The sequence below is a fragment of the Ambystoma mexicanum genome, chromosome 1p (assembly GCF_040938575.1).
Source record: "Ambystoma mexicanum isolate Mex_15411 chromosome 1p, UKY_AmexF1_1, whole genome shotgun sequence".
Lineage (NCBI taxonomy): Eukaryota > Metazoa > Chordata > Amphibia > Caudata > Ambystomatidae > Ambystoma > Ambystoma mexicanum.
Genome location: NC_090921.1, coordinates 332,737,646 through 332,757,572, shown reverse-complemented (window position 1 = coordinate 332,757,572; position 19,927 = coordinate 332,737,646). Strand labels below are relative to the sequence as shown.

Here is a 19,927-nt window from a genome sequence, read left to right as displayed (position 1 = left end):
TGTCCTCAAATGCTGAATCTACATCAGAGATTAAAAGATTGAATAATTCTGATGCCATCGGACAGCCCTGCTTTAAGCCTTTGTTGGTGGCTATTGATCTAGTTAGAAGCCTGCTTTGTTGAGTCATATTTTTAGAGAGTGGTATCTTGATGGAAATCCTTGATGGGAGCCACTAGCGAAGGAGGGCACCCACACTGGGATCATTTTGCCCATAGTAAAGGGTACAAGACAGTCAAATGCTTGCGTAAGATTGATAAACGTAATATACATTTTCAGGTCTTTTCTTCTTTCAGTGCGACTAACAAATTTAAAATGAAGATATTGAGGGCAGTCCCAATTCCTTTCACAAAACCCGATTGCCAAGGGTCCAAATGACCAGAAGGGTTTACCCATGCCAGTAAAGACTTTAATATTAGGGTTCCAAAAATGTTCCCCGGGGCGTCCAGCAACGCTATGGGACGATAATTAGATGGTTCCAGCCGGCTTCCTTTTTGTGAATTGGAATGATTAAAGACTCCTTCCATGAAGAGGGAATCTTCTGAGCTTTAAAGATGTAAAAACAATTGACCATTGGACTATATCTTCTTTTAAAGTCATATTACTAAGGCTATCCGGGCCACACGCTCTTGAGCGAGATAATCTTTTAATGACATCCGTAACTGCTTCCACAGAAGTATCTATTAGTCTCCAAGTCACATTAGGGGTACTTAATGTTGAAGCTTTTTCTGCTTGGTCAAAAAAGGAACCAAAATAAGAAATCCACATCTCAGGCAAAATGGGAGTCATCGTCAGTGAATCTTGTTCAGTGTTTAACTGATTTATCAGTTTACACATTCCTGAGGTGTTGGAACTTTTTAGTGAGTCCAACATCTTTTCTGCATCATTCCTTCCTTGCATCTTTTTATGGCGGCATAACCAGTTGCGATAATATTGCCGGATTTTTTGTCTTTGTACTGCTGCCCTTGGAGAGATGTCATGTTTGAAGATATTGAGGAGTTGTCTCTTAAGCTTCTTTTGAAGCACAATCTGGTCATCATAGGTGTGACAATGAGATGAACTCCTCAACCCAACTCGCTTTGATTTCCTCTCAAATGAGTTGAAGAGATTCAAATAATCCAATGTTTCAGCTGCCCCTACTGATTGAAGATACTTCACCGATGTGATTAAACTATTGATCAACTCAGGCAATTTCAGCAGAGGAATTTTTATTCGGTTTCTTCCCATCGTGACTTCCATTGATGTCAAATCCATACACCTGGAAATATTTAAGACTGGCATCAGTGTAGCAGAAAGTAAGTTATGATCACTGTCATTCATGTGTTCCACTACCATCTTGCTTCTCAGTGATATCATCTTGTCCGAGAATGCATATGTAATCCAGAATTTGGCCTCCACTGCGATTATTTCTTGTAAAATGTGCAGGTATGTCACCCAGAGTGATGCCATTGAGGATGTGCAGATCTTTAGCTTCCAAAGTCATAATACACTGGTACCCTCTTTTTCAGCTGGAGTTGCTGCTTAATAAGCTCTCCCCTTTGTCAAAGCAATTTGTATTCAAGTCACCACATATGATAAACCATGGATTCGACCACTTTTGCCTACAGTAATCAATCCATCTCTCCACCTGATCTGGGAATCTGAGGCTAGCCATGGTTCCTGGATTCCAGTACAGATTAAAGATAAGTGTCTTGTGCACTTTGGCACGGATGGTTTCCAATTTTTCCACTATAATTTCAATTAGTGGAGGTCGTCCTTTGTCACCCTTGACTGCAGGTAAGTGGCTAGAGTAACCCTCCACGACTGGAGGATCATGCAGCCAGGTTTCCTGTAGACAAAATATGTCATGTTCCTTGATCTGATCACTTCCTTTGGTAAAGAGGTGAACAAAGCCCTTTGTGTTCCATGATGCAATTGTCAGGGGCTTCAAGACTGTCGAGGACCTGGCCTATGGCATTTTGATTTTGTCTGCCACCAGGCCCATCAACCACTTCCAATTTTCTTCCGTGCGCTTCGTCAACACCCTCTGATCTTCTGTTCTTGATGAATTTTCATGACGGTCTGATCTTCTTTGTGCAGGCGATCTCTGTTCTTCCCTTCTGGCGGAACCTCTGTCGCTCAGTTCTTCTTGTATCTGGCGTTCGTCGCGAGGAGGCATGATGGGAGTCACCTTGCCATTCTTTCTTGTGGGGTCGCCTCTCGTAGGCTTTACTGTAAGGTACTCCTTTTTCCGTCATGTTTCTTCGCGGAGATCACCTCCGTCGACTAATGGAGCTTGATTTGTGCACAGACTTGTAATCCGTCTTTGATGGGGCATATAAAGGTTTAGATGGACAAGGTGAAATTATAGGCTCTGTAAGGTCGAATCCCAGTGATCTTAGTTGGGAGACTTCCTGTTTTGGTAGCTGCGTTATCAGTGGGGTCATTGGATAAATGAGTACTCTAACCGCCATTCATCTAGGAACTCCCCTATGGCCAGATCACTACATGCCAATTGTCTTAATGAGGGGACATGATGCAACAATCTTATCACATTTGCTCCATTTAAGATCAGTCCATCCTTTTCTGGACTGATCCTTTCTAACAATAATCCGGCTTCATAGTAAACTTATTCGAGTCCTGTCCATCTTTCTTTAGCCAGACGTCTCTTTGATCACATTTCGATTGCCCCTCATGACCTCTCAGAAGGGGTGGCAATTTCAGTGGCGAGATTCGGTATAGGTCACGGCAACTGCGGCGTGGATCAGGAAGTTCACCTCTATGATTTCCTGTACAACAGGTACTGACTTTAGGATTGTTTGTTCATTCGCCTTTTTTTCAGTGTGGGCCGCCTCCTCATGCCCTCCTACGCTGACTAGGGCAATAGTAGGATCAGGTCCTTTTTGATGGCTTTTCAGCAGTTGTTGAATGCCCTGTGTCTACTAGCGTACACATTGGGGCTTTATTTCCTTAACTTTTGTGCCATCTTTGGCAAGCTGAGAGTTCATACTCTTTTCCATGTGTAAATGGATCTAGGTACTCCCTTCCATTCTGATTTTTTATTAGTTTTCATGTTCTCATCTTCATCGTCAGTATCAGAGGAGGAGATTTGTTATCCTTTCTGAATCTCTTCAATGTCCTCCTCAGCCACACTCTTCGTCAATAGAATAGGTTGAAAAGTCCAGTAAATCAATCTATGGAATGCTCCCTGCTTTGGTGACCCATCTTGGACCTGGATTTTCTACTACGATTGGAATTTGGGGAGCCGCTACTGTTGTAATTTGATTATTGGGTTCTTCTTGATGACCATTGGTAGTTTCCCCTCGATGTAGAATTTACACTTTGATTATTTTTCAATGATTTGTTTGATGTCCCTGCATTTAGTAATCCCAGTGCCCTAGGATTACTCATTAACTTCGTGCTCGTCACTACCTTTTGTCTTGATGTGTCTTGATTTTTTGCTTCTTTCGTAGTTTAAATAATTGTAGGCATAGGTTGAGTCACTCCAGTTTTTTTCTTTTGTTCCTTTTAAATTTTGCCTGATTTTTTGCAGATTTGGGATTCAACGTGGTTACACCTTTGACAAATATTGGGCACACTTGTTTCTGTGACGTTTGACGTCGCTCTGGCTCGGCGGGCAGATCACTTCTCAGCTCATCTATTTCAATGCCAAAGCCTCGGGGGTCATTACCAACGTCCAAAGCACCTGCGGCTAGCAATGACATCTTGTCACAAGCTGGCCGCTGGTGTGATTCCAATAATCGGCCATTCTCTCCCTTTTGGATCGTTCCTAACAAACCGGGCTCCAGGGCTCCAAATGGGTTCTCAATTTGGTCTAGTCTTCCCTGTCAGTCAAGCTCCCGAAGTCAACTGATTCCAGGCGTCTTGAAAGACGCCGATTTTCTTTCTCTTTCATCACTGGGTCTAGAATTGAATGAAGAAGGGCAGCCACCTTTGGTTGGCTCATATACATGTACTTTTGTATGGCGAGTATTTTGGCCAGCAGGCTCCTCCTTTTTCCAATGGGCAGAGTGAACAGACTCTGAAATACAACTCCGACGGCAGTAGCAGCAAAATCACAGTCGTAGCCACACTCTGTCAAACACTCCAACAGTTTAGTGTTGGGTGACAATACTACTTATTAGTTATTTTTCTCAGTGTTATATGGCAATAAGTAAATAACTATTTTTAGAACGGATTGTCTTAGTGTGTTCTCTGACTTTTCACTGTGTGTGCTCATTGGGGAGCCCTTACAAACGCACCACCTCTTCAGACTTAGCTTAGACATTGAACTGGTTTGGCTACAGCTCCCAGAATTGTCCCTGTCACAATACAAGATTGGCCTTCTATACATCTGTCCACCAGGCCAGAGTATAGAAAGGCAGTCCCAACAATATCCCTGGCTGTTGTGCCCACAATGCATCCAGTCCCTAACCTGAGGAGAGGGCAGGCAAGTACCCATTGTTCAGCCGTAAATTGTTGCCTTTCAAATCTAGTTGGCTTACAGACAGCCAACTCCGGGCTCATTTGTATTCATCAATGGCCCTGCTCATTAATTTCCAGAGTGCATATTGAGCTAACAATAGGCCAAAGCATGTAGCCACCTCTGCAACAGTTGTTGTGCAATTAAGCAGATATCATTAGTGTGTCGCAGTCTTGCAGGGGGAAAAGGATGGAGACTTTAAATAACCACATGTACTCTTCCTTGTTAATATCATTCAGCATCAAATTGAGCCAATCAGAATTTCTGGTAAAATGTTGCACTAAGTGTTCCTTTTGTTTAAGTCTGAACACTACATCAAACTTGAACCCTATTTCTGGGCCTTGAACGCTAGTCCATTATGTATAGGGTCATTTATCTTAACCCCAACTAAAATCCTAAAAAGACTTATTCTAACCCAAATTCAAACCAACAAGCTATTGCAAACTCCAAGCCTGGCATCCAATTGTATTATAACATCCCTTCGACTTGGCTAATTGTACTTCACATATTGGGGGGAGGAGGGGGAGGTGGTGGTTATACACTCTCTGCAGTCTATAGGAAATTGTGTTGCGACGTGTCCAGGAGGAGGCGAACATAGTAAAAGCACGATAATATTGCTGGTAACGTTTCTTCATATGTCAAAAAAAAATTCTGTACAAGAAAATATTGTCTGCCATCAAGTTCATGGGTCAAGTTAATTTCTTTTAGGTCAAGAAGATAAACGAAGTTACTCGACCTGCAGGGCTTGCAGAATTTTTAAGATTTTTAGAGGTCTGTAATGAAATCATTCAACCAATTTAACCAAGTAGTAGTAGTACTTTTCAGGCCTCAAAATATTTAGAAGCGTTGAACTTAAGTGTGAAGGCCTGCTTCATGCTTTCATGCACATTTCTCAAACATTTCTTAGCAATTCCAAACTAGAGACAACCTAATTTGGACACATACAGACTGATCAGATCAGCACTTACCCAATGCATGTTAAAAGCTAACTCCAAAGCAGTAAATCAATCCAATATATCACTATTCATGTAATAGGTACTCACAAAACGGAGGGTACGCATGTGAATCAATGCCAGACACATGCTGGAGAACAATAGTTACAGGCAAGTAACTTGTTCCTTCTCCAGCATGGGGTCTGGCATGGATTCACATGCTCATGAATAACGAACACAGCAGTAAAACCTTACACAACCACAGGAGGTGGCAAGGCTCAACAGAAGCAATTCACTCTCTTACCTCTGGAACAGACTCACCTCAAGTGAACAGGTTGAGTAGCACTGCCTGGTCAACTCTGGACTCCTCCTTGGAATCCCTGTCGGCAGAGTAGAACCTCGTGAAAGTGTGCATGGACCTCCACTTAGCAGTCCTGCAGATGTCCGGCTAGAAACGCTGTCTTCGCAGCCATCGCTCTTGTTGAGTGGGCTCTCGGACAGCAGTCGGTTTGCCAACAGATGACACAGCCAGAGGTCTTTCGGAAACCCCTTGTGCGTGCCACACTACAGGGCACTGGCAACATCCAGCAAGTGCAAGGCCCCTTCAGCCGGTGACAAAGGAGTTGGGAGAAAAAAAGAAAAAAAAACAAAAAAAAACAACAGGCAAAAGGTTTGTGAGGTGGAATTCCGATGGAAACTTCAGCATGAAAGAGGGGTGCGGCCACAGCACCACCCTCTATTCGTGGAAAGTCAGGTATGGCTGTCTGCAGCATAGGGCCTGTATCTCACCCACCCTCCTGGCAGAGGTGATGGCCACCAGGAAAGCCGTTTTCCACGAGAGGAACTTGCGGGGCCTGATGCATAGGCTCGAAGGGGACCTCCATGAGCCTCGTCAGCACCACATTGAGTTCCCACACCGGGGCAGGAGCCTTCACCGGCGGAAAAGAATGAAGAAGTCCTTTGGTATCGACTCGTCAAAGAATTCCTCAAAGTGAAGATTTTCCTGGAGACCTGGTGTAGCGGGAGATAGCCGCCAGATGTACCTTGATCGAGGAGTGTGTCAGTCCGGCCGTGGCCAAGGATAGCAAATATGGAAGAACCTGCGGGCTGTGACCTGCAGAGGGGTAATCTTCTGTGACTAGCACCACATAGCGAAACGCTTCCACTTGTGACCATAGCACTTCAAAGTGGACGATGCCCTGACCTTGGCGAGGATCTCCCTGCAGTCCGCAAGCAACTTATATCTTCCAAACTCTAGGGCTGCAGTAGCAAAGCCCTCAAGTTGAGCGATCCTGGGTCGTGATGCAGGGTTGCACCTCCTTCTCTGGCGAGAAGATCTGAGACCACAAGTAGCTTGATCGGAGGCGACGCTAACCGGCTGAAAAGGTCTGGATACCAAATCTGCCTCGGCCACGCCAGGGTGATGAGTATCATCCTGCACTGACACTTGTCGGAGTGTATTGATGACGAAGCAGGAGAGGCAACTGAGGAAATGCGTACAGAAACAGCCCTTCCCACAGGAAGGAGAACGCGTCCCCCAGGCTCCTCGGTTGGTGGAATCTGCTGGCAAACTTCTGGCATTTGGAGTTCACGCCGTCGCAAAAAGATCGATCTGGGGTCTGCTCCACATGGCAAAGATGTGGTCCACCTGGCCCTGCCGAAGTTCCCTCTCTTGGCAGGGGTACAATTCCCTATTGAGGGAATCCGCAATGGCGTTCTTGACTTCAGCTAGGTGGAGATGGACCAGGAACCTTTCATTGTCCGATGGCTCAGCACCATAATTCCTGCACTTCCCTGGAGAGCACTGGGGATCGAGTGCGCTCTTGTTTCCTGATGTACAACATAACGGTGGTGTAGTCCGTGAAGATCCTCACCACCCTGCCTTTCAGGGACAGAAGGAATGCCTTGAGGTTCCAGAACAATGCCCGTAGTTCCAGGATGTTGATATGGAGATCCTCTCCTCCGGCAGCCACAGGCCTCTGGTGTGCAGACGTCCGGTGCGGGCTCCCAAGCTATCCAGGGAAGCGTCCATGGTGACTGGAATGGAGGGTTATGAAATCCTGTGTCAGGGGCAATGTTGGAGCAGACGCCCCACCACCTCATCGCCTGACGTAATTGATCTTCCAGAGTGATCTTGTCCATGAAGTTTGCGGTCACTTACATCCAGGAACTCCTAAAATAGGTTGCAAAGCCGGATGCGGTAGATGCAGGACGACATCATGCCGAGCAATGACTTGATGGTCCGCACCGTGGCCGTCTTCATCGACAACAGCCGCTGCACATTCCTCTGAATGGTCGCTACCCTCTCCTCTGAGGGTGATGCTAGGCAGGACACTGTATTGAGTCTGGCCCCCAGGAAAAGCACGTTCTGTGATGGTGTCAAGCAGGACTTTGTATAATTGATGGAGAATCCCAGATCCATCAGCAGCCTGACAGCTGCCTCTGTGTGTCCGACGGTCAACTTTCGCAAGCGTGCCCGGATGAGCCAGTCGTCGAGGTACAGGTATACGTGAATCCCCCGTAGACGCAGATGGGTCGCCACCAGTGCAAGGCACTTCATGAACACTCTGGGGGCCGACTTCAAGCTGAAAGGTAAGGCCTTGAACTGGTAGTGCCATCTCTACACTACAAAGCTTTTCCTTTGAACGGGGACATCGAAGTATGCGTCCTCCAGGTCCAGCGACGTCAAGAAATCCCTGCTTTCCAGTTGGTCGAGCATGTGCTGCAACATGACCATCCTGAATTTCTGAGACCAAGTAATTGCTCAGACGCCGCAGGTCTAGAATGGGCCTCCAGCCCCTCCATCTTCTTTCTTACCAAGAAGTATATGGAATAGACTCCAGAGCCCTGGAGTCGCTAGGAAACCAGCTCCATTAGCCCTTTTTGTAGCATAGCCCGTACCTCTCCCAAAAGCAGAGGGATGTTCTGCTCCTGGCGGGCCACCGGAGGGATCTGCGGACACCTGTGCTGAAATTCCAGGGTATGCCCGTGGGGGAAAGCGTCCAGCACCCATCTGTCGGTGGTGATCTATTACCACTCGCTGACGAACGAACCCCTTCCACCGGGGTGCTGGGGTGGGAGCCCGACATCTTGGCCGGTTCAGGCTTGCTTCGGCGCCAGCGTCCTGTGCAGCTGGTCTGGGCTTCCTGGGTCGTGCATCTGGAAGGCTGACGGTACGAGGAAAAACCTTTCGGAGACCTGCCCAACTTTCCCCTAGAGGAGCAAAAAGAAGAGCAGTGCTGCTTGAGGGTACCCTGGGAAAGGGCCGCCCCCCTATTTGCCTTGATGGCCTGTAGGGACTTGTTGACAACCTTGCCGAAACGAATATCTGAGTCGAAAGGCATGTCCAGTACCTTTGTTTAGGAAGTTTGTGGCTTTCATCCAGCCTTGGCGACAAAGGCAGACACAGTTTCCCCATCTGCCAGAACACTGTCAGCAACATCCAGCGCCATGTGATGGCGTGATCCGACGCTACCTCTGCCTCCTGGACGTTGGCGATCGCCTCCATCCTCTTCTCATCGGGGAGAAAATCGGACTCAGCTTGTACCACAGCTCCCTGTCGTAACTGGCTATGATCGCCAGTGTGTTGGCCACCTTGATAGTGGACGCCACGGTGTAAATCACCTTCCTCCCCATGGTGACCATCTTCTTACTCGCTGTCCGGAGGGACTGCAGACAACGAGTTAGATGACTGTTTCCTCAAGGCCGCCGAAACCACCGAATCCAGAGATGGTTGCGACCTCAGGCACGGATTCCGGCACTTCTTTTCCAGCCTATCCCGCTAGGCTGGAGCCGTGCAAGGGTTCTTCAAGAGGGCCAGGCCCTCCTCCCACATGTCGTCCAGGAAGGGCACCACCATGACTGCCTTAATCTTGGACTCGTACCTCTGGTACAGGAAACCCTCCTTCCTGGTTTCTTCGGGCACAAGCTGGAACAGCTCAGAGGCTCTGGCGATCATGGAATGTAACAACCCCACCTCGTCCGGTGATGACGTCCTAGGTTGCGGGGACCCGCTGCCCGATCCAATGAGATCGGTGTCCTTCGCCGTGCCGTATTGGTCCCCGTACCTGGGTCTGCTGGGGTAGGGGAGCCCGACGCGGACGTGGAGGCTGAAATGGGGGTGCCGGATGGCGCTTCCTCTTCTTCAGCGGCAGTTGGGCGGAGGCCCGTTGGAACAGGCCCCTGCGGCATCCTCTTCTGGATCTCCAACACCAAGGTGTGGAGGGTTGATAGGATGTCCAGAGACAAATCCCTCAGCGGAACTGGCGTGATCGGAACACTAGACCTGTGCCGTCTTCGTTGTCCCCCTATTCTATGTCATTGTGGAGAGACTCCAGGTCCTTGTCGTCCATCGACGCAATTTCCATGCTGTGGGTCACGGCCGTAGACTAATCTGGGGCCTCCTTGCCACACCTCCCACCCCTTTTTCCACCCAGAGGGGATGGAACCAGGCTCCGAGATGGTGTCCCCTTCTCCGCCGTGCCGGGAGACCTTGTCAAAGTCACCACAGCGGCCTTGCGCCTCGGACTGGGGGATATATTCAGCGCTGTGGGGGCTACCTTCTCAGGGTCAGCCCCCTTTAGCTTTTGAGAGAGCAGCCGCCACCAACTCCATCATCGACAAAGACTTATCCTCTCCTCCGTCCGCGGCTTCTCTGGCTTCTCCCACAGTTTAGCAGGGTTTGATGACTCTTCGAGGAGGAGCTCGATTGCCAGCTGGCAATGGAGGTGGAAGGTGATGTCGATCACGCCCCGTCTGCCTTGGGCCCCATGGATGAGGTGCCATCACAGGACTTAGAAGCCCGCTCCTCGGACCGACCGGCCTTGGGTGAGGCATGACCCTTCTCGGAGCATGGGGCAGAGGCCTTGGCGTTCAGCCATGCCGCCAGTCTACTCTGCCTGTCCTTTGTCATCTTCTTGGAGAAGCTGTGGCATATCTCGCAATATCCTTCAATATGGTCTGGATGCAGGCAGTAGAGGCACTGCAGGTGCTTGTCCTCCACAAACACATTTCGAAGCCCACACTTGGGGCAGGACTTGAAGAGGGACCTTCCTTCCTTCTTATCCTGGTTCATGGTCAGAGGGCGCGAAGTAGACCCGATGGCTTTCTGGAAACCTCGACAATCTTCGCCCTTGAGGGGCGCTGAACTTCAACGACAACGGATCCCTGCTGTCGGCAGATGGAGAGAAGAGCACACAGGCTCTTTCGGAATAAAACTAGAACGGATTTCCGGGAAAAACATGAAAAAACACTTGCAGAGCAAACTTCAGGACTCCCAACACTGAAGCGTGCAGTACAAATCTGAAGATGGCTGCCAGAGCAAGGGCATAGGGAGAGGACTGTCATTGGAAGGGGGCAGTATGACCCAGAGGACAGTGATTGGTTTAGAGGAGAAATACAGTTTGTAAGTGAAAGTGAAACAGATTTCTTTTTACTGACGATTCCCAGCCCGACGACTGGGAATATTCATGAGCATGTGAATCCGTGCCAGTCCCCATGCTGGAGAAGTTCGATTATTTGTATAAAGTGTGACAACGGCTTTAAGTAATGGTCACAGCACATAATTTGACCAGCAATTCTCATAGCAAGTTCTTACGGATGCCCCTTCTGCTGGTTTGAATCGAGTCAATAGGCCATTTCTATAAATCTTACTTGCTGAATGTAAAAAAGGTATAGGATGGTCACTTTCAGGCTTCAGTTTATAAATGTTCTTGAGAAAGTAAAATCTCTACATTGAACCCAGGACTGTGGGACTTAACATATCGAGTGAAGAACATTACAAAACAAATTCAAGTAAGGGGACATACCTTTATTCTGCTTCTTTAGAAATCAACTTGGACCGAAGCAAAACCAGGAGATTTTTCTGCAGTCTCTGTGATAACCACTTTTACTGTAAAGCAAATAGATTCCTTTCCCAATATATTTACATTGGAATCAAATTGGGTTGGATGCATTTTAAGAGCCAAACACTGTTTTCTTTACACAATTTACTGAAATGTGTTAAACAAAAAGTCTGGAACACAAGCTTCTAATACCGTGGAATGAGATGTAGGATTGGATGTAATGATTTTCACACCCCTTGAATATTTTGATTTAGCAGAATGCTGCCCATTGAGCTTCATTACAGCTTAAAAGCATAAGAGACTTAACAGATGTTGACAGCCTTAGGGTTAAATTCGGATTTCTTCCTCCGATATGATCTCAGATCAAGTCTTCGCCTTTAAGCAACAGAGAAGAAGGGAGACACCCACCGGCCACCACATTGAGGCACAGCCCAGCCCCAGTTGGGACTCGCATAGAACACACATTCAAGCACTCACCCAATATTCTCTGAGCTGCGCATGCATATAGCCTTCATTCATTCAATGTCCTCAAAACACACACGCACCATACATTCAAACCTTGGTAATCCTCACAGGTCAGCAACAGAAAGACATGCAGGCACACCACAGAACAGCACAACAGGGTAAACGTTACACATATGCCACAGGATGATGTAGAGGTAGTGAAACGCATGCGAGACTCGCCATTCATGAATAAGAAAATAGACATTAACCACACAATGCAAACACAAGGGAACACAGAAAGGAGTGAAGCCTCCCAGTAACGCACACACCACCTGTGCAAATGAGAACAATCACTTCAGTGATAGATCAACCTGGAAGACCTACGCACAGCTCACCAGTCCCACATGAGGAAGAACAAGAAACAATTATACTGCTAATTCACCCACAAGGACAGGACCAAACCTGGCTCCCCAACCCCAGGGTAAAAAACAAGTGTCCATTTGTCTAGGCCGACCAGACCCAGATTTTGAGCCCGCCACATGCTAGCACAAACCACGATCTACACAACAGAGAACCAGCAGCAATATTCAAGACCTACATGTGCACCCATCTCCATATGTCCAGGCATGCCACACCCGAACAAAAAACACATTACACAAAACAGAGGAACCAAGACCACGTCCAGTTGCCTGCCATGCAATACCAATCAACACCTAATGGAGTGTGCCATGCACACAAAACACTCACTCCTCAACGCCGTCGCTCACAGAATCTATGACAGCGGTGCATGCAACTACTACATGCACTTCAGTATCACAAAGACTGCAGCAACAAGCTAAATAACCCCAAGGTCAAGCATCTTGTTGACAACTTCCTTTATATAAGTTCTGACATGATCAGACATTCTGTAGCCCCTGCTTTTGACAGGGAGACTGTCACCAGGTATATCATCATGCTGGCCCCAAGGGATCAAGCGCGGTTTCAGAGAAAACAGAGGCAAACTGATATATCAGAGCTTTGCACTCTTCTTGTTCCTGCAGTCGGAGATCAGGAGGGAGTTTTACTCCTATGGTTTCATCTGAAGGGTGTCATCTGAGAATATCAGGGAGGTTCGCTCTCCTCCTCTTGATCAGAGGCTAGAAGCAAAGCTCCTAGTTCTGGTCTGGAGACATAGGCCTTCAGTCAATTAGTGTGAAAGACTCTTGCGGCCTCCTTTGGGTTGCCCAAGTCCCTGATTGAGAGCAGCAAACGGATGAAAGCGAAGGTCTAGCACAAGGATACGTCCGATACGCTCTCACATAGAGGTGAAAGAACAAGGGAGTTCACAAGCTCTGAAGAGTTAGCACTCTTCAACTCCCGCAAGCCAAGGTATGGGGGTCAGAGTGTGAGAACCCCAGAGGAGACTAGTGCTTTTGAGAAGCTTAAACAGGCATTTATAGAAAAGTGAAGTGTGCCAAGCCTCCGACCCCCCTCCCAGGGGAAGAGAATATGGGTGATCCAGACAGTGTCAGATAGCGAAGTCCGCCCAGGCCACGCCGGCCGACGATAGTCTGACCCACCCCCAAGAGGGGAGGAAAAAAATTGACGATGGAAAATAACAAAGAGGACACTGGAGGCTGAAACGTCTGACATGTTTGACCGGATTCCGTCAGGCATCCACGGTCCACATAACGGCATCCTTGCCCTAGAGAGGCCAAGTACATGGCTTAGAGCACGGGTGCACAACTTACGGCCCGCGGGCCAGTTGCAGCCCGCCATGCCATTTTGTCCGGCCCGCGAGGAACAAAGACTTTCCTAATGGAGATGGGGCCGCAAGCAGCATCAGCCGCCCTGCATTAGGAAAGTCTTTGTTGTCTTCCGGGCCGGACAAAACACTGGCCCTCATTGGTTCAGTGCACACGAACCACGCAGCTCCTACGAGCCACGTAGTGCGTGTGTGTTGCACCAATGGAGTGCCAGCACTACAGCTGGCGTGGCCAGTAAGGCTTGATGCCGGAAGGCATTTCAGCCTCGTCACGGCCACGCCAGCTTTAGTGCTAGAAGCCTCGCCAGCGTTCCAGCATGTCTGGTAAGTACATGGTGGGGGGGCTGTATGTTTGTGTGTGTGTCTGTCTCGGGTCCGTCCTGACTGTGCTTTTTGTTTTGGTATGTATGTTGAGATGTGGGCGTGGGGGGTGTCAGGTCTGTATGGGCGTTTGTAGGTCTGTGCAGTGTATGTTGAAATGCGAGGGTGTGGGGGGTGTCGGGTCCGTAAGGGTGTTTGTATTTGTATGTCTGTGCAGTGTATGTTGAGATGCGGGGGTGGGCAGTGTGTCGGGTGTGTATGGGCATTTGTATTTGTAGGTTTGCAGTGTATGTTGAGATGCAGGGTTGGGGGATGTGTTGGGTCTGTATGGGTGTTTGTATTTGTATGTCTGTGCAGTGCATGTTGAGATGGGGTTTTGGGGGTGGGGGAGTCTGTATGGGTGTTAGTATTTATATGTCTGTGCATTGTATGTTGAGATGCTGTGGTGCATAGTGTATTGGTGTATGCTTGCGAGTTTGTGTGCTGAGTGGGGGGTTGGGGTGGGTTTGGGTTGGTATGGGTGCATGCTTGTGAGTTTGTGTGCCGAGTTGGGGGTGGGGGGGTTCGGTATGGGTGCATAGTGTATTGGTGTATGCTTGTGAGTTTGTGTGCTGAGTGGGGGGTTGGGGGGGGTTCGGGTCGGTATGGGTGCATAGTGTATGCTTGTGAGTTTTGTGTGCTGAGTTGGGGGGGGTTCGGGTCGGTATGGGTGCATAGTGTATTGGTGTATGCTTGTGAGATTGTGTGCCGAGTTGGGGGATGGGGGTTCGGGTCTGTATGGGTGCATGGGGTGGGAGCCATGGGGCATAGTGTTTGGTTGATGAGTAGGGGTCATGGGGCATAGTGTCGGACCCCAAGCGAGAACCCAATAATAAAGCTTAAAACAGGCACAGTTAGGAGATGTACATCCTTTGCTTTTTGTGGAAACCTGACTCAATGAAGGCCATACCCCTCTTGGGCAACCCAAACAGCAAAGTATAGCAGTCCAAAATAACGGAATGTTCAATCAAGGGTCAATAAAAAATATATAATTAAACAGATGATATGCAATAACTAAATAGAAATAAATGATTACAATATGTGTAGTACAAAATGTAAGTTTGAAATACAAATAAAAATCAACACCTCAAAAACCAATTCTTTTTCCATGCGTTTAATAAAAATTGGGGGTTGAAAAAGCCTCCTGCCATGTCACGCCCTGCCGACCGCCCCACCCACATTTACTTTTCGGCCCACTAAAGCCATCATGTAAGGTACTTTCGGCCCTCTGTCAAAATCAGTTGTGCAACCCTGGCGTAGAGGCTACGTAAGCTATTAGAGAAAAGAGACCAAACTAAGAATGAAGTATGAATGTCCGCGTCCAGAGCTTGCGGGGAGTGGCAGAGACCCTGTAGCTCGAACCGCGGATAACATACTTAACTAAAGCATCAAAAGATGTGCGCAAAGCAATGGATAGATCCTGGCAGAACTGCCATGATAAGGTCATGGACCTGGCAGGGACAATTGCAAAAATGATGGACCTGGCGGAGCGGTCCAAGGATAAAGGGGAGCCTGTGCACGCAGAGACACTGGGCAACTGGTTCAGAGGGCAGTTTGCTTATTAAGCAATGCAAACTGCGCCCTATCCTCAGAGTGTAAGAGGACAGCAAACTAAGAGACCTTTCGACATATGAATCGGGGGAGGGCACGCTGGGCCTCTGGTTAGGATAGCTTGTGGCAGTAGCCCCCAAAACATCACAACTTCTAACTAATATTAGACAAGACTTCAGAGTGGTACAAATTGCAGATTTAGATCGCCTACTACAACCTTTACGATTATGCCTTTCACTTCGAGCAGTTAACTCCATTGATCTGCAAGTTTTTCGAGTCTATTTAAGGTGATCATCCCGGTTTGCCTCTTGGTCCATTATAAACATTTCCAATTAAAGGAATGGTTCGCCCAAAAATGTTAATTTCAAAAATAGATAGGCAACATTAAAAAAAAAAGATTGGCGTTTTTTTTTCGAAGTCCCTTTGTAAAATTTTGAGCAATTCAAGCTCAAAGATAGCACATGGGGGCATCCATTTTGTGAAATCGATGCCCGCCGCTGTGCTCGCTTTGGCGGCACTAATGAAGGAAAAGCCAGCCAGCTGTAGTAAACAAAAGCTAGCACTGGGTGGCTTTTCCTTCATTGGTGCTGTACTCAGAGGACGGGGACCGGAGATTACAGGCAGAAAAGCTGCAGCTGCATCTCGGTAAGTGCTATTTTTTTAAATAAAAATAAACACTAGCTGCTGTTTTTTTTCGAAGTTTTCCGGGCTTAGAAATAAAACCGCAGCTATTTATGTTTGCGGTAGCTTTTGAAGCAACCGCAAACATAAATACAACGTTATTGTGTTTGAAAATGCTGCGGTTTTTCTTTCTAAGTTTCTCAGGCTCCTCCGGCTGGGTGGAGTCTGAGAAACTCAGAAAGAAAAACCGCAGCGTTTTCAAATACAACCGCGTTGTGTTGCTGCCTGCCGTGGCTATCGCTTTGGGTCTCCGGTGCTCCCCCATGTGAGCACCGGAGACCCAAAGTGAAAGCCAAGGCAGGCAGAAACACAACACGGTTGGTTTACATGCCGCTGTGTTTCTGCCTAAATCTGCTTTCCCATTTGGGGCTCTAGGGCTTCCCATGGGGAGCCCTAAAGCCCCAAATGGGAAAGCAGATTTAGGCAGAAACACAACGCGGTTGTGTTTGAAAACGGTGCGGTTTTTCTTTCTAAGTTTCTCAGGCTCGGAGGAGCCTGAGAAACTTAGAAAGAAAAACCGCACCGTTTTCAAACACAATAACGATGTATTTATTTTTGCGGTCGCTTTTGAAGCGACCGCAAACATAAATGCAACATTTTTAAAGCTGCGGTTTTATTTCTAAGTTTTCCGGGCTCCTACAGCCCGGAAAACTTAGAAAAAAAAAAACTCAGCTAGTGCTTATTTTTAAAAATTAATAAATAGCACTTACCGAGATGCAGCTGCAGCTTTTCTGCCTGTAGTCTCCGGTCAGCGTCCTCCGAGTCCCGGCACAAATGAAGGAAAAGCCACCCAGTGGTAGCTATTATTTACTACAGCTGGCTGGCTTTTCCTTCATTAGTGCCGCAAAAGCCAGCACAGGCGGGCAGCCATTTCACAAAATGGATGCGCCCATGTGCTTGCTTTTTCAATTTTTGAGCTTGAATTGCTCAAAATTTTACATAGGGACGTCGAAAAAAAAAATGCCAATCGTTTTTTTTTTAATGTTGGCTATTTTTGAAATAAAAGTTTTTGGGCGAACCATTCCTTTAATGTGAGACATTTCTGGCTAAGTTCCAAGACAGAGGGGTAAGATCAAGGAAATGAGTGGTTAATATTGTGCTACCATAGAAGTTTCTACCTTTGCCCACATTAAAAAAAAACTTCCCATAGCCAACCAGATTTACCTTCTGATGCAGGTATGCAATAGCGGATATACCCATGACTGTTATGATGCTTCACAGCCCATGTTTCCCGAAGGCACACTTTTTCTGATTTCCTTAAGAAATTCAGCCATACAACATCGTCCAATTTATTTGTACACCCGAGACATTGCAGGTGTGCATTTGATTGGTCATTAATTTGATTGGAATAATCCATCTGGAGGGAAGATGGAGTCAACTGGTGGTACTAGATCAACAGCAACATCATCTGCCTCAGCGACTAATTCCAACGCATAGCCAACAACTGAAATGGGCCTAGCTGGCTCATTATGCCCCTTATTATGTTGTCCTGCTGCAGGGGTGTCCTCCACATTTGCTATTGGGTTTGTTTTGTAGTGGCCATTTGCACCTCCTTTATAGTTAAACTGAAACTTACAGGAGCAGATATGTAGTACAGAGTGAATGGTTTCACTTAAATCAAAAAGCACTTGGTAGGCAGACTCCCTGATGATTGCCAACAAGCTTGTCACCAAAGTGATATGCACAAAACATATCCTGATATAATCAGATCTAGGTTCGCTCAAATCTGACCGGCTTGAGATGAGGCAGCCCAATTTTGTGGAACACCTTTTAAAATTGCGGATCCAGTGTGAAGATTTGTTGAGTCAAGGGTCTCCTCGTTCTCATGCTCCCTTTGTTTCTTACAGATATTTATCAAATATAGTGTCATCTTTCAATCATCTAGTTCTAAGTTGATATGTCTGAACATGATCAGTCCTGTCGAAGTAGTACTTGAGATTGAGACATTTGATGCAGTGGTATACCGAGCACATTTTTTATCCCGCACATATTTGTATTAACCAAAGAGTCCTCAGTCCCTCAGAAACTTTTCATTTCTATCTATTTTCTCCTCTAGGATTATCCCTGATCTACTTCAGTGGGATATTCTGTCCACTTTGTCATTTGAGTTATGTCTCCATTTCCAGATAGGACAGTCTTAATGTCTTTTAGTTCTTTTTTGAAGAGAGATCTCAAATGTAACAAAGGAAACTCAAATCAAAATAGTTGCACATAACCCACAGTAGGTTTGGCTCTGTGGTAGATCTCCTTTGTACTCATCAACACCTCCCTCAAAGTGCTGACCACCTTTCTGAAGGTAAGCAGCTCTTTGGTTCGATATAGGAAGGTCCAATTTCAAATTTGTCGATTCAATTTGGTGCTAGAGTTCTAGCTCATATTTAACTATTTAAATGTTCTTCTGACTAGCCACAGTGTTTACCTTTCCCCCCGATTGGCTGCCTTAAGACTATCTTTATTAGTTACAAGGTTATGTGCATTACACTAACTTCATTTCACACTATCCTCCATTTCACCAACCTGCTTCAGGGGCGAAATCTCTTAGATAGTTCAATGGCTTCATAAACAAGGATTATTGGTTATACCCTGGTCATTAGAAGCACTCTCCTCATATCATCCCATATCTCTATACTCCATAACGAGCTTATATCCGACTGCATAATTTCACAACTTCCTCTCCTCATTGGTACTAACAGTATTTCACACTGAAGCAAAGTTGTCGGCTCTCTAGTAGGTCTAAGGAATAGAGAACCCCCTTGATCATCCGAGGTCGAGGAATAGCAATTGTATGTGGTTTATATGTTGTTGGCCTCTCCGATAGGGACCCTAGCAGTAGGGCTTCTTTAATGATTGAGTTGGAGGGCCGACAATAGACTTACGCTCTGACAATGTAATTTAATATTGTCTAGCTAATTCAAACTAAGACCTAGTGCAAACATAACAGTTCACATACCAACTATATGTTTCTTGGGACTATCAATTAAAGTCTGGTCGATGTAGAGGTTGGAGGGACAAAGAACCAAATTATATGATCATAGCTCAAACAGAGGACCAAGCTTGTGAACAGGCAATGAACAAGTAAAAGAACCAAATAATATAGTCTGGTTTGTAAAAGCTTACCATTCCCCGCGTGTGGCTGCACAAGTGTAAAAAATCTCAGGAAGACCAGTCTTGACAGCCGCATCTGGAGAAGTTTCAGGATAAGATGTTCAGTGGAACGCCAGAAGTTCAGAATCCGCACTGAATGTTTGTTAAAAAACAGTGGCTCCAATTAGGTCAGGAGATAGTTCACTTACCTTAGTTTGCTATATGTTAGTTAGCTTCAGGAACACCTTAATCTGCTGTGAGCAGCCTTGGCTGCCCATTTGTCTGCAGTTACCCTCGACTTTGTTGGAGTGCAGCTGCTCCATTTTGTTACTGTGAACATGCTACAGTGACTCGTCCTGCACCCCCACATGCTTGGCTCAGCTCCTAGAGAGACTGCCAGTACTACCCCTTCACCTGCCGCATCATCTGGACACACCCTGCAACAAAGCATGACCATATGCGCCCATTTTATACCCTTGAATAGGAGGAAGGCAGCCAATAAAGAAAGTATTTCACATAGATGGGGATTAACAGTGTAGCCATTTTAGTAGATAAATAGAAACCCCTTTGTGTTAAAAGATAAAAAGATGCACAGTAGTGCACAAGTAAAAATATGAAAAAATAAATATATGCTGCCATACTGTCAAAAAAGTGAAAAATATACTTTTGAGAAAAAGTTATGGAGAATAAGGTCCTCCAGAACAAGTAGCCCTAAGAGGGTTATTAGTACTACACAAAAAGGTAGAAATCGGAGGGGGAACAGGATTCCGCTGTACTGGAGGCCTTAGTGACAGAAAGTATGCTAGTCTCTCAATGAAAAAGGTAAAAA

At 46.6% G+C, this 19,927-nt stretch overlaps 1 protein-coding gene across 2 annotated transcripts in view; it reads right to left on the bottom strand.

Annotated features, from left to right (window-relative positions):
* Nucleotides 1-19,927, bottom strand: part of MIER2 (MIER family member 2) — a 311,956-nt gene that overhangs the window by 280,472 nt on the left and 11,557 nt on the right. The window contains exon 1 of one of the 2 annotated variants that reach the window (XM_069648116.1): nt 19,132-19,251. The exons of the other annotated variant lie outside the window; for it this stretch is intronic. Coding sequence (XP_069504217.1) covers nt 19,132-19,134 — 3 coding nt within the window. The 5' untranslated portion in view covers nt 19,135-19,251. Of the gene's footprint in view, nt 1-19,131; nt 19,252-19,927 lie in introns of those variants that run through there. 2 annotated transcript variants of the gene reach the window in all.